The 14,568-nt window shown below is 41.6% G+C and overlaps 1 protein-coding gene across 2 annotated transcripts in view; it reads right to left on the bottom strand.

The window, feature by feature from the left end:
* The window catches only part of LOC131568899 (poly(rC)-binding protein 3-like), a 496,267-nt gene that overhangs the window by 35,137 nt on the left and 446,562 nt on the right, over positions 1–14,568 (bottom strand). For both annotated transcript variants that reach the window (XM_058821076.1, XM_058821067.1), the window contains exons 7-12: positions 12,955–12,978; positions 12,827–12,859; positions 9,969–10,085; positions 3,951–4,082; positions 1,151–1,279; positions 195–338 (exon numbers count right to left, since the gene is read on the bottom strand). In XM_058821076.1, the coding sequence (XP_058677059.1) occupies positions 195–338; positions 1,151–1,279; positions 3,951–4,082; positions 9,969–10,085; positions 12,827–12,859; positions 12,955–12,978 (579 nt within the window). The remainder of the gene's footprint in view (positions 1–194; positions 339–1,150; positions 1,280–3,950; positions 4,083–9,968; positions 10,086–12,826; positions 12,860–12,954; positions 12,979–14,568) is intronic.

The raw sequence follows: 14,568 nt of genomic DNA, 5'->3' as shown, positions 1-14,568 counted from the left end.
ACACCTCTCAATCTGCAGAAGGGAGAACCTTTCTTAATTACAGAAGTCAATGTTAAATCTTGGTAAAATACCAGGTCGTCACAATTTTGTGTAGAGTTTGCAATGCAGTGTTCTCCTGTCCTGCAAACAGTAAGCACACACAGCAGACAAAGCACATCCATACTATACCAGGCAAGAAAAAGTTGAAAACTAACAGGCGCTGGCTGAGGCTGGGCCAGGACGGTGTGGTTTCCAGCTGAAGCCAAAATGGTGTCTGCTCTTACCTGGCCACCTGCAAAAATGATAGGTGCAGAGGCAGGTTTGGGACGGTAGGGGATGGTGGCACCTTTGGGTGGGGACTGCAGACAAAAACACAAAGCGGTCAAAATGTAAAACAAAGCAGAGCTTGTATTAAAACGATGTCTCTTTTTATAAACACTGGTCACCTCAGACAACAAGGCATGCAGGTAACCCACCCAGCCCACCCTGCCCCCCACCCCATCAGACCAAAAGCACGCTAGAGGCCTCCTGTCTGGGCTTCAAGGGAGGAGCTGAGGACCTGAGTGCATGGCCAAAAGAGGCAATGGTGACATCTGTGGTTTCATTACTGCCACTGTCAGATGAAGCTATGAAGCTTCATTACACAAGTTAAGGCATTTCATGAAACAGGGGCATGGTCGATGCCTTGGAAATTATGGGCATTTTCAGTAAGGGTTAAAAGGCCCAGATTTTTATATAAATTTATTTTGTGTATCATTTAATCTAAGGGCTAAAAAATTGCCATCAACATGAAACTTACTGGTCTGATGCAATGACCTGACCCTAAGGAAGCAAAAAGTCCTGGCAGGTCAGAATAATTTTTATTTTAAACAAGACCTGGATGTTTTCTGCCCTATTCTACATCAGAACAAAATGTGTTTCTTTCAGAATGCCTGCAGCTCTGTTCTGGACCTGGTTGTTGTTCAACAATATCATGACAGCCTTTGACTGCTAAATCTTGCTGCAAGAGGCCCTCAAACACCAGGAAAAGCAGAGTTTAACTGAGCCTCTGGAAATCCCTGGCTCAGGAAGGGCAAGCAGCACCTCAGGGGAACCCAGGGCAATTGGCAATTATTAATAATGTGTTTGAGCATCTCCTGAGTGAGAAGGGATGCGCAGGGTGCCCACTCACCTCCAGCATCACCACGCAGATCTGCTTGACGCACTGGATGATGGCGTCGGGAGTGCCGGATATGGTCACGGCGCGCTCCGTCGAGTTGGGCAGCATGTCCCCTGCCACCTGCACCTGCGCTCCTGTGGACTTGAGCAGAGACAGGGCAAAGACACTGTCATTGCCATGCAGGCAATGGCACCTCTCCAGTCATTCACTGAGACAACAGAGGGGGTGCACCCCTAAACTTTTTGTCCTTTCTTTGCTGGATGCGGTAGAGCCCGTATGGAAACTCCTACCCTGGACATGGATTTGGTCATTCAAGCCAGCCTGCCAACACTACCACCCCAGGGAGGTTAGTCCTCAGCAGATGAGACCTAAACTTCATGAGAAGCATTTTAACCCTCTCAAAGACTGACAGTTTCAATGCTGACTAAAAAGTGAAAAGGGCGAAATGAAGTACTCTTCAATAATAAAAAAATAAGAAGAAACAAACCCCAATAATTGAAGAAGCTCAGCTAATCAAATGAGTCACTCTTTAATCTCCTGATAAATGGCTCTTTAATCTACTGATGGCTGACTTGTGTCTCTTGTTGAAATTCAGGCTTCCTTATGCTATATGGTACAGAAGCACTTCTAAATCATAATTAGTGTTGATTAAATTAACTTTTAGCTCATTAATGAAACCAAGAAAGTAATGAGCCACTTTTGGGATTCTTTTTTGCACTGTTTTGTAAATTTCATCTTGGCACTAGTGTGTTTTAGTTTAAAAAAAAAAAAAAGGAAGCCCAAACAACCCTTGACATTACTAAACAAACACAGAAGACCTTTTCAGTGAATAGAGAAAAACACAGGCATTTGATGTTGACCAAGCTCTTTAACATATTGCACAAAAGATCTATTCCTGACTGTTATGCAATGCAGCATTTGGGCTTTAAAATACAAGTATTTTCAGTAACCATTGCCTTTGTGTCAGTCAGCAAGGAGTTAATTTGTTTTCCTGCTAGTTATACACAACACATGTTATCCTTCTTTCCAAAGACTGATTAATGTACTGATTTCATCTTCTGTTCACTAGTGCTGTTTAAGGCCAAAGTATCAATTCCATGCCCCATAACAGATTTTGGAACTTCACTGTAATTTGATTAATCCCTCATGCTTTTACTTTCTTTTTTTTCATAATCTTATCTCAAAAATAGTACTGTAACCCTACTGTTTCTGGGTGCATGACTGAACACAAAAGACCCCTCCTTTTGCAACTGTCCAGTATGTTGTGTGATGATTACATTAGATCACATCTTGGGCTGGATGCTCCTTGATTTCCCCCTCTTTCCTGGTATTTGCTTTTTAATGCACATTCCTGGGTATCTGTGCATCCAGCACAAAAGACTGCCAAGTACCAGAGTGATTTATGCATTTACTCCCAGTGCTGATCTTGTTTATTCTCTGACTTTGGTCATTTATCAGTATCAAAAAACAAGTAATATTTTGTCCATTATCCTTATGCTTAGGAAGATGTGCAGTGTGACTTCTTGCTACATTAACCTTATCAAAACACCTATTTGGCCAAAACCTATCCTTTTACTTCCTTGTACCAGACTACAGGCAATTGCTCCTGAAACTATGCTCACCAGGACAATCACTTCAGTCACTTATTTAGCCAACAGACCAATCTCACCTTTAAAAACCTATGTCTTGGGCACATTCTCACAGTGCTCTGAGTGAAGTTACCAATATTTAATATAAAATCCAAAATATGGACAGCTGTAAAACCTAGAGCTAAGCAATCACTAGCACACAGTTCACACTCATGCCTGCTTCTATTTTAACATAACTAAGAAATCAACTTAAAAGCTCCTTAAACCTACTGTCTTGGATCCACATTTTACTTTAAAAAAAACAGAGTTTCAACTTCGTAGAACCTGTCAAAAGCTTTTGTTTTGACATTAATTAATTAATTAATAATACATTTTGATGCAAATTAAAAAAAAGTGATCAACATGTTATCTTAGTATTCAACACTTCATCCCATGTTGGAATGAATATTGTCCTCCAGAATAACAATCCATTTTTCTGAAATGTCCTATTCAGATTTTCTCTATAAAACTGAGCATGTACCTGATTTTCTTGTATGAGTGGTTACAAACACTAGATCCTTGGCTTGGCATGGGCTGTATTGTTATCAATCATGCATGGAAGAGTTAAAACAGGCACTGTATGGTACTTTTTGCATTTTTTGGTTAGACAAAAGAGTGGCTCCTAGCACCCTGAATGAATACCTCTAGATAAATTCTGGACTAAGAAAAATTCTGCATGTGTTTGGAATGCATCAAATCAGGTCACCTGTGGCCCAGTGACATTAAGGAGAAACAGAGAAGGAGCATGAAAATCACACTTTTCTAGAAAGTAGGTCTATTAGATTGGAATCCCCAGTGCTGCTTGGGCTTTTCTCTGACTGTAGGGGTGGTAACTAACTTGGAAATGGCTGCAACTCTTTGACTTGGGGTCCCTTGAGTATTGATGGGCAGGGACCTGTGCTGGAAAAGAAACTTGAAAAGCCATTTGCCACTGTTGTTTTGCTTAATTGTGCATGAAAGACTTTATACACTGTAAAGCTGTTTCTCTATTTCACATGTGGTCTTTAGTGTCCAGAAAAGTACAAATGCAGCTGTGCTGGACCCCCTGCTTCTCCCAGACCAAGGCTTTTTGACACATGCTCATGTTGGTGTGATCAGCAAAGTGCAGTGGGTGATGCTGGCAGGGCACACTGCAGCAGGGTGCTGAGCTAGCCAGTGTCCCCACCACACATCCCAAGACTTACCTCCCTGATTTCCTTGATTTTGGAACCTCCTTTTCCTATGAGGGATCCACACTGACTTGCTGGGACGACGAGCCGCAGTGTTACGGGCGGTTTGCTTGTCACCGAGCTGTTTGTCATCGAAGCGTTGATGTCCTGTAATCACAGTGCCAGCCAGCATTAGCGGGGCATTTGTCACTCCTGGTGAGCACTGAAGGGCTCACAGCAAATGCCCAGGCAGTCTGTGGAGACCTGGGGAGTGTGCAACCAGCTGTGGCTGGTTTTTGTGGTAAGGAAAGCCCACCACAGCTCTGCCGGTGCTACACTGTAAGCTTGAAGCTGCCTGTGCCAGAGGAACCCTTCGGATGTCTGGCATTGTAAGATCCTTGCTGTGGCACCAGAGGGCAGGACTAGGAGGAGGAGGTGGGGTCTGCCACTAAACCAGCCAAAACAGATGGAAAAGGCAAAGAGGATTTTGGACTCACAGGCTTCCAAAACCTGTTTCAGTCTGTTTTGGTCTCTTTTCCACCACCTCAGTTAGAAAATTTATACTGTGTAATATATCTCTACATTTCATGTCTCTTCCCAGATTGTATTCAAAGGAAAATGGTTAAAACAAGGAATGACAAAGAACATGTGAGTAATCTGAAGCAGAGAAAATCAGATGATTTTGATAAATCTTCTGCTGCCCTCTAGATTTAAATTCTCTTTTGTAGCAGGTCCATAAATATTTGTATACAATAGTTATGTATTGTACTACACAATTTCTAAAATATTTTCCATCATGATTATGTAACCAAAGTACAAAAAGCTCAGCAGAACAGTAATTGCCTGTGTCCAGGTAATGAAACACACCTGTGTATCCCAATGTCCAATGAGACTACATTACACATTCCCATAAGCACTTCAACTTGTTGCAAGGTTTAAATTGTTTCAAATATATTTTGTTTGTTCAAAATCTAGTAGGCAAGATAAAGTAATCCCTCTAAAGATTTCATCACAGAGGAAAAGATAAATTTTATCTTTCCACTGATCAGTGGGATGCTTTGAGGGAACCTAGGATGAAAAAGTAAAAAGCCACAAGCTGCACTGCAGCTGCTCAACAACTCATGAGAATTTCAGAGAGTTTTGGTAACACTAGCTATGAGCTGAGAAGACTCATCTGTGAGGTGGCACAGCACAGCTATTATACTCTCCACAGGAATGTTACCAAAGACTAGGACAGGGATGAGAAAATATGCATTTCCTATTAAGTCACTTATGATGCAACAAGAGCTCTGTCAGACAGATCTGATGTGATTTCCTATGCTTATAAAGACTATCACTTTAACAAAAAACAAAAACCCCAACCAACCAACCAACCAACCAACCAACCAACCAACCAACCCTGCCAATATTGTGCAATCAGGACTCCAAATTATAAAAAAAAAAATCTACAACACAACTACTCAGCACTTCAAGCAACTCTGCACATCTCACTGAACCAGTGTGGGAGCCCTGTGACACCAACACTGACTCCTACGGTATGTTCCCAGTTTTGATGGCAGCACTCTTCCATCCAAGAAAAGGCTTAGTATGACCTTAATTAGCTTAAAAGAGAAGAAAATAAAATCTTGAATGGAACAAGGCATTGCTGCAAGTGACAAGACAGCTACTAAATCATTCCTCTGCCAGTCAGTAGTAACTCATACTCTGTTTAGTGGCTGTGTCAGTGAGAGACTGCAATCCAAAATAAAGCCAGAGGGATAACAGAATTTTGCAGTACCCATGTATCTGAGATGAAGTTAAGCTGATTTTTCAGCTGGAAGATGACATCTCTGTATCATGTTTGTGTCAGGTGGAGGCACGTGTAGGTGAATAATTCTGTTCAGCCACACAGCACGAAACTTAATAATGTCTCCTACTTCCATATCATATGCAGCCTGGCCTCAAAGCCTTCACTGAAATTTCTGCCTTCAAAAGCACTTTGCAGGAACTGGAAACCACTGCTCTCTTTATTTTGTCCTCACTATTTAAGAAAAGCAACATCTAAACATGGGGGCTCAGCAGCATGGAGTGCATACAGGAATTATTCCAGCTTAAAAACATGACAAAGGAGAAACAAGCAGAAAAAAAATCCTCCTCAGAACTGTAGGCTTCTGAGTAGGGATGGCTCAGGACTTTCCCACAGAACAGTCATCTTTCAAAGTGGGAGATTCTTATTTATTTAACTCTTAACTTTTTGTGACATTGCATCCATTCCTCCAGGGCTCAGGCAGACACTACAGCTGGACCTTGTGTGGCTTTCTCCTGGCTTGCTGGGCTGCTCCTCAGCCAAGACAGACTAACTGGGAGCCTGGAAGTGCTGAAGAGCCAGCAGAAGCTCTTGGCATCCCCAGGTCATAGCACATAAGGCTTCCCAAAACTAACCTGGCAGCTCAGAATTCTACCACACCTCCAAGGAAAAAAAAAAAAAATTTTTTTCTGGTTTCAAAGAAAATGTTAAACTGTCCAATTTCCACAGCAAGGAGGATTCTGTGAGGTGGCTTCTCCCTTGGAGATGACCAGCACAGCATTGATCACAGTTGTACTGGCAGGAATTTATGTTTGTCAGAAAGGTATCACCCTAACTGCTTTTAACACCTTTTCTCTTCTTCTTCTTCCTAGAGCCAAACAAGTGCTTCATAGATGTTTACAGAGGAACAAGGATTCCAAAATTCCTTTTCTTACTCATCTGGAGAAGGTCTGACTACCGAGCTGTGCCTGCTGGCTTTTCCAGTGCTTCAGTATCATGTGCTTTCAGAGTATTATGCAGACCTACAAGCAAAGCTAGAGCTGCCCCACTGAAGTTACAGCTTCACCAGTGAAGTTACAGCTACATTTCGTGGGTCTCAGCCTCCAGTCCAAAAATGACTGCACTAAAATGTCTCCTCTTGCAGTTCCAGGGGTCTGCCTGGGTTAATGTCATTTTCTAACAACTCTTTGCCCTGCAGTGAACACTTTAGGTATTCATTTAAATACCTACTTAGCTTGTAAATTCATCATAAGACTGCTTGAAAAGCAACTTCCATTAGGAAGGCTGTCAAAGCAGAGTCATATAAGGCTACAGAAAAACCAGAAGATAAACCCAACCTTTCTCATTTTTTTGTCTCTCTGACATATTTTGAAATTTTTACTAACATTACAAAAGCATTCCAGGACTTCCTACACCTGCTTATCTCTAGGTATACAGCTGTAGGGTGGAAATTAAGGGTTCAAGGTCTCATGTGGGTGTGCATGACAAATACCAAAACAGTCCCTCAAAGCAGCAGTCTCACACATGCACCTTTTTTCTTCTGTTTCAACATAGCTGCAATAACCAGAGCTGGACTGAATCTTCATATGCTGAAGAAATCTCCAGCATATGCATGAAAAACAGCACTTGGTAGCTAGCTAATTTGTAATTTTCGAAACAGCACTTTATTTTGCCTGCAGAGCATTACAGTTACCTCATTTTATTGGCAGGAAGATTTATAGGAAACCTAACTGATTTTATATCTATATATATATAATGTATTATATATACAATATGTATTATATATACATATTTCTTTACTGCTGTTCTTTTAAATAAACCACAAACCAACTATGTTAAAACTAAATACAGATATTTCAGAGCCGTACTTGATCTGCAGAGATTGCCAATACTCCTTTGCTAATGCCCATTTGAAGAGCCCAGGCTACCCTCTAAAACCTGCAAGTGCAAATAAGTGCAAAATACAGCCAGACGCCTGAATTTCAGCTTTCTTTGCCTATTGCTACCTACAGCACTTTCAAAGACTACGTGGTGTTGGGTGGTGGGCTGGGGATCTGATGCCATGCAGTGTTTGATGTTTGAATGAAACATGCATCATTATTTCCACTGGGTACTCATTTTGGTGGGAACTGGCAGGGATTATCTGTGCTAATGATTCTCTCAGCATTTTACAGGATGAGGAACATGTTTTTCCCATAGAGAGCAGAGACACTGCTCTCTCCAGGATTCTCTGGACTGGAGGGTATGGCACTGTGCACCAAGCTACCTCTTAAACTTAGGAGAAAAAGGGATTTATCCACGATGGGTAGGAGATGAAGAGGAGAAAGAGATCACAATAGGAGGTTTAGAAATTGGGTTAGATAGAATTACTTGTGGTTCTGCAGGCTTAAACCTCAAAATCATTACTATTTCATTAATAACTGGCAAAAACCTCCCCAAGCATTCTTATAAAATGTGCCGAGCCACAAAAGTAAGACATTTTATCAACATACTGAAAGTTTGGAATATCACGCAGAAGATCTGAAAACCCATGAAAGACTGAAGAAATATAAATGGGATTAACACCTGCAGCATTAAAAAAAGTCATTTGTCTGGAGCCTGACAGGAATGTTTGCCAAGACTGAAGAGGTGGAAACTCCTCAGCAGGAGCTGGGGACACCCACCAGGCAAAGCACGGGAGTGTGCAAAGAATTAAACTAGGAGGAGGTGAGCCATTTCCATCAGTGGCAGGGATATGACAGTGTGATAAGTAGGATAGGGGACTGTTAATACTGTTAAATAAGCCTTTGTGGAACTTCATTTGCAACCTGTCCACAATTAACACAGACATTCAAGATAAAATATAACTGGAAAAAGGTGGAAAGGGACTACTAGAGTCATGAGAGGGGTGGGGAATGCATCCTCTGAAAGACTGGGCTTGGATCACTCTCTCTGGCAAAAGCAAAGGTATGTGGGGATAAAATCAGCTTCTAAATACATATCTAGAAAGGGAAACCTCAGGGATGGAAAGGCAAGAATTATCTAAACTAATGGCCAGAACTGGCATTGAAACAAAGCTGCATGAGCTGTTCATTAATAAAGTCAGGTGAGGAGCGAAAAGAAGGTGTCTGATTATCAGACCTGAAATTGTGGACCAGTATCAGGAAAAAGACTAGTTTTTGATCATGCTGTGAAGTTACAAGTCCAAGCCATATAGTTGATTCTAGAAGATAACTGCATCTGGTGACTTATGAGCTCTCTTCTAGTTGTGTTGCTCTAAATTGGAACATTTGCCATGTGTAAATAAAGGCACATGTTGACAATTCTCATCAATTCCACCATCTCCCTGTGCTATGGGGAGATGTGGAGACTAACCTTGCTGACTTGGAGAAATGAGAACTCTTAAGAAAGGGATTGACATCCCTCTGGTTCAATCCATCCTGGAGAGACCCCGCCCTTTGCTTCAGCTGCAGGTGACTCAGTCTACCTGTCGGCAAGCTCCTCCATTAGGAGAAGGGGAACTGCTTCCTGCAGGGGCACCTGCCTCTCCAGAGAGGACAGGAGAGCTGCCTGGACTAGACATATGGTTTTCAAAAGTAGAGGGAGTTAAATCCTCTCCAGAGTGACCAGGGTTCATGTTCTGTACTCTGCTGCCTTTTCTGCGAGGTTCTCTTTTAAAATGGTGACCATATCTAATTGTAGCTGGTCCATGAAACTGAAGGAAATCTCAGCAATTTAGATACAGATCTGCACAGAACACTTACATTCACACAGAGTGAATTGAACTCCTGCATTACTTACTCTGAGTGCCTTTAATTGGTTTTAAAGGACAAGCCTTAAATGTAGTAATTGGTAATCATATAGCTTGTTTAAAAAAAAAAATTCTAGTTAAATTAATGATATATTCATTTTGACATATATAACATTTACATCAATACCAACTGGATTCATACAAACAGAGTTAAAAGTTAGGCAATTATTCTTTTCAAATCAAACCCACAGTGGGAAGAGAATTTTTCCAAGACATTTTTCCTACCATTAGCACACATTACTAGAAGCAATTGCTTTTCCCTGAAGCCTCCAAAAAGCAAAAGAAATGATCAAACATCTTGTAAATTTACCCATTATTTTTCTTCAGCATTGCTGCCAAAAACATTTATAAAAATATAACCACTTTCATCGCTATTAAATAGAACATTAAACAAATCCTATTTAACATTAAAGCAAACATGAGAAAATTCAGTGTTTGTATTTCAGCTTGAAGAGAGAAAAAAAAATTATTTGCTTACCTCTTCAAATTTTAGTGCAATCATAGAAAAAGCTTTAAAAATTGCATCTGTTGGGCCTGTTATTGTCACAATTCTCTCTGGACAAGTGCCTTCTGAAATATTGATTCGAGCACCACTCTGTCAAAAGGAACAAATATTTTTCAAAGTTATACTTCCCAGGGAGCAAACAAAGTAGGATTAGGAATATAGTTTGAGAAGGAATACCTTGAGGCATCTAATTCCCTCCCTTGCAACTGCAGACCCAACATCATATAATTTCAGCATAACCTGATCACATTCCAAAAATTCATGTAACTGCAGGAAGCCGGATTCTGTCTGGGTAAATACTTCTGTAGCCTTCTTTGCAGCATGCAAATAGCACCTCTGTAACTCAAAGTTGCAAATAATTGCATAATCAAGCCTTTTTCCTTCTTTCCTTCAGGATTAACCTTAAGTAGGACTGGAGCTGCAGAATTTAAGAGAAGGTGGTTGTCTCCAGGGAGCACCAGCACTTCCCAGGAGTGATGAACCTCTCTGGTTTGGAGCCCCAAAGGTGAGGCTTGGCTTCTCTGCCTCTCTGCTGGGGCCTTGCTCCTTGCAGATGTGCCTCATGTGAAGGCAGCCAGGCAATATGCACTAAGCATCCCTTTAAAGGACTAGTGGTAGGACAGGAAACACCAACAGTACTGTGTCCATAGGGCAAGGAGCCTGTTGGATGGAGTCAGAAAACCAGAAGTGACTTAGAGAAGTCAGGCTGCTCTCAAGTATACTCGGTTCTCTATGTCACTGTGGTAGTGCAGAGAAAATGTCTCTACCAGGGGTTTTTATATATTTAGAAATTTATATACATATTTAATATATATTGAAGAGGATCTTTAGTGTAGTAATGATCAAATCAGCTTCACATAAGAGCCACCCTACGCATTCTCTGAGATTTCAGTCCTGGAAATGTGTGAATGGAGCCTAACAAGACTCTGGAGCCTCAACTCATCCACAGGCACTGACCTTCTTGGGGATCAGGGCCTGAAGCCAGTGTGAGACAAGCTGGGTTAGTTTGGCCCTTTGCCTGCAGGGTCACCTCTCAGCTGCTGATGTGCTGTGTCCAGCCCTTACCCACCCCATGCTGCTGCTCTACTGCAAGAGACTGTGCTTCCCCACATAGCAGCACCCCCACACAGCATGGAAAAAACCAAGGCTCAACACTACTGATAGAGAAATTTTCCTGCCACAGACCTGGGCACAGAACTGAGAGTTCTGTACTTTTCTGTAGGCCTGAAGTTGTCTCTGACATTTCCTCAATGACAGAATTTTCTCTGACATTTCCCCAAAGACAGAGCTACATTTCACACCATAAAGATGGCGTGCACGCTGCCACATCTGCCAGGGAAGTCAAAATAAACGTTGCATTTTGCTTTAAAAGAAGTACTGAAAAAGGTAATAATTTAAAGAGTGACCAAGTTTTCATCATGTGGAGATACAGCCTCTTAGTCCTGTGCTGATACAAAGATGCATACAATTCCATTATTAAAAAAACCCGAAAACAATAAAGTGTCTTATGACCACGGATCCATGACAGCAGGGGTGCAAGACTGGAAGAACATTTGATATTTATCTTGAAAGACAGACCAAGCATCATAGGTATTCTCTAAGATGTTTTACTCAGAAGTCAGGAGCACTGTCCAATGATGGCTTCCCTTCTGTGCATACAATTTATATACAAAGATATATGCTCATGATCATAATTAATAATTACACTAAAATGTGTTTAATTAAGTTCACCTAGTACACTGCAAAAATTTTTTCTTATATTTTTTTCTTTAAGTCTTACCAAACATGTGAAAATATGGGTGAAAACATGTCATCAAAAAAGGAGCTCAGAACTCAGTCAGCCTGACAATGAAATCCATATTGTGTATATTTAAAGATGGATGTCTGCCATTTTCTTTACTAAAATACTTTGACATTTCCCTGCCACAGACCTTCTATCAGAATAGAAAACAACAAAGCAGCTGACACAGTAATGTACTGCAGCTTTACTAGAGCCAAACTGACTTTCCTTGAGGCATCCTCTATACACTGCACTCCTAAAGTTTAAAACAGTAGGATTTCTCTTCTGACTTATACTTTTAGTGGTGGCTTCAAAGCAGAAAAATGACATGGATCTCCAGGTAGGATGTGCTGCCTTGCCGGACCAGTGTGGGTCCGCAGCTTCCACCTGAGCACACTCCTCTGAAGATAGCACAGCTTGCTCTGTGGCAGGGAAAGAAGCCTGCAGACATTGGGGAGGCTGAGATTTATGCAGTGCCCTGTTTAAATTCTATTTGTCTTTAGCCTTTTCAAAGGATTGGAATGGCAGGTGTGCAGGTCTACTCTGCCCACATCCTACTCACAGCTGCAAATGAGGAAAAGCTAAGGCTTTGCCAAGACATGGCTGAGAGATGCTCTGGCTTATACACGTCTGGCTCCAGCTCTGCTGAAGCTTGTATCTACCCTCAAACTTGATGTGTGTCAGTCTAACACTGGGTTTCAGATTTTTGGAAACTCTACCAGGAGGCCAAGCCATGTGCAAGACTGATGTTGATATGCTAATGAAAGATACAGTGGGTCTGATGCACAGAACCATGCTGTGAGCTGTTCTGAGATAAGGCAGCAGCAGGCACATCGCTAGGGGAATGAAAGACTCCAGACTGCTGCAGCGATAAGGAGGTTACATTAACAACAATGTTTAATTTAGGCCAGCATATTTATACCCCAGTGCTTGCAAAGAACAGGGATGTTGAACGATCAGCCCACTTGATGGCAGCATCGGTCTGCACATGCTGAACTCACTGTTTCTGAGCTGGAAAGGAAGCAAGTGAAGACATCAAAGCTTGTCTTACCTCCTCCCTCATCTTCTTCACTGTCTCACCTTTCTGTTAAAGAAGCATAAAAAAACCCCGTTAGGCTGGGTTAAGAAAAGAGAAATGATATACAATAGTTTGACATGAATATAAAGTTATTTTCTGACCTTTCCGATAATGCTTCCAACCTCCTGCAACAGAAAAAAAAGAGACACCGTGAATGATACGATTTGTTACAGAAGAGCATTTGTGCTGTTCCTAAGCTATTTCACTATCATTTATTTCAAACCTTCAGTGTGAAGCATAGCTCCCTTCCATTGTTGCTGTATACAAATATGCCATGTTAGATACAAAGGGATGGACTAAAAATGCAGCTTTGCAGCCAAGTGATCGTGCAAGAAAACACTTTTAACAGAAACCAATCTCATGGTTACAGATCCATCCGTCTACTATAAACACAGACAAATCCCTACCAGGGAATGAAAAGTTAAGAAATAACAGAACTGCACAAGCTAGTGGAGAAAATGAGGTGTAATACAAGCATCAAAATAATTGCTGGTTTCTCCAAGGGCAGGTATTTACCCTCTTTATGCCTTGTAACAGTGAGACCTGAATTTCCACGCTACCAAGTGTTATTGTGTAAACACCTGGTGGCCTGTCTTAATCTCCCTATTAAGCACTTAGAGAACAATAATTGCTAATCACTTTTTAAGGATTTGGGAATTGCTACTGGCCTCCTACAATCTTCCACCAAAGGAAAGAAACTACTGAGAAGTGAGGCTGTGAACATACAGTAGGGGAACAATGTGGCAGTTCTGGCAACATCCCAAGGGTTAAAATCTTGGTGAATAAAACCAACAGATAGCAAAAATGAAACTATTAACACCAAAATTAATAGTCTGGACATGTTACACAAATCATGCATCTGCGACATCAGACTGGAAATCATGTGATGGAGAGACCAGCTAAAGGAAAATAAACTCCTCTTCTATACTAAGCTTGTGAAAACTAATTCTACAGTTAAAGACTGCCTCAGATGGCTGAGCTGTCTCAGATGTATGATACAGCACTTCCCCCCACCCAGCCCACACACTTCAGTGTGATCCATCCTGGAACACAGTCCAAAGTGTAGAATTTTTGAAATTTTTGTCCTCCAACACTCTATCCAGTGATGGACTCGTGATAAAGTGGTACTGACTTCACTCTGCAGGAAAGAACTACCTGCAGTGACCTTGAGTTATTTTTGCCAGTTGTTTATAAGCTCAAAACACGAAGCTGTTTGTGCTTGCAACTCATCACATCCTGCACACCAGACATGAAGACTTTCCAGTGAGACAAAGTTACCTACTTCAAGGAACTCTGGCACACCGTTCCTTTATGCTCTCTGCAAGTCTGCACACAACACCTGACTGAGGAGAACAGTCAATACACTGCTGGACAGGCTGGAAAACTGGGCTGGGAGAAAGCCCAGGGAGTAGAATGAAGTCAGAAGAAAAGCCCCATGTCTGTGATGGAAAAAGCCCATGCAGCAGGACAAGCTGGACAAAATCTTCCTACCTTAAAACTGACTTTGCAGAAAAAGTCCTAATGGTCCTAACTCAAAACTTCAACCTAAATGAATTTGAGTGCACCCTGCTTAATCAAAGGCTGGACTGTATTAGCAGGAGGGCAGCCAGCAGGCTGGGGCAAATGGCTCTTTGTCATCCTGTCTGTGAGAGCATGCCTGCAGGGTTGTGGCCTCTTTTGGGCTCCTAGTATAAGACAGACAAGGACACACTGAG

This window comes from Ammospiza caudacuta, chromosome 1 (assembly GCF_027887145.1).
Source record: "Ammospiza caudacuta isolate bAmmCau1 chromosome 1, bAmmCau1.pri, whole genome shotgun sequence".
NCBI lineage: Eukaryota > Metazoa > Chordata > Aves > Passeriformes > Passerellidae > Ammospiza > Ammospiza caudacuta.
This window is presented reverse-complemented; position numbering and strand designations above follow the sequence as displayed.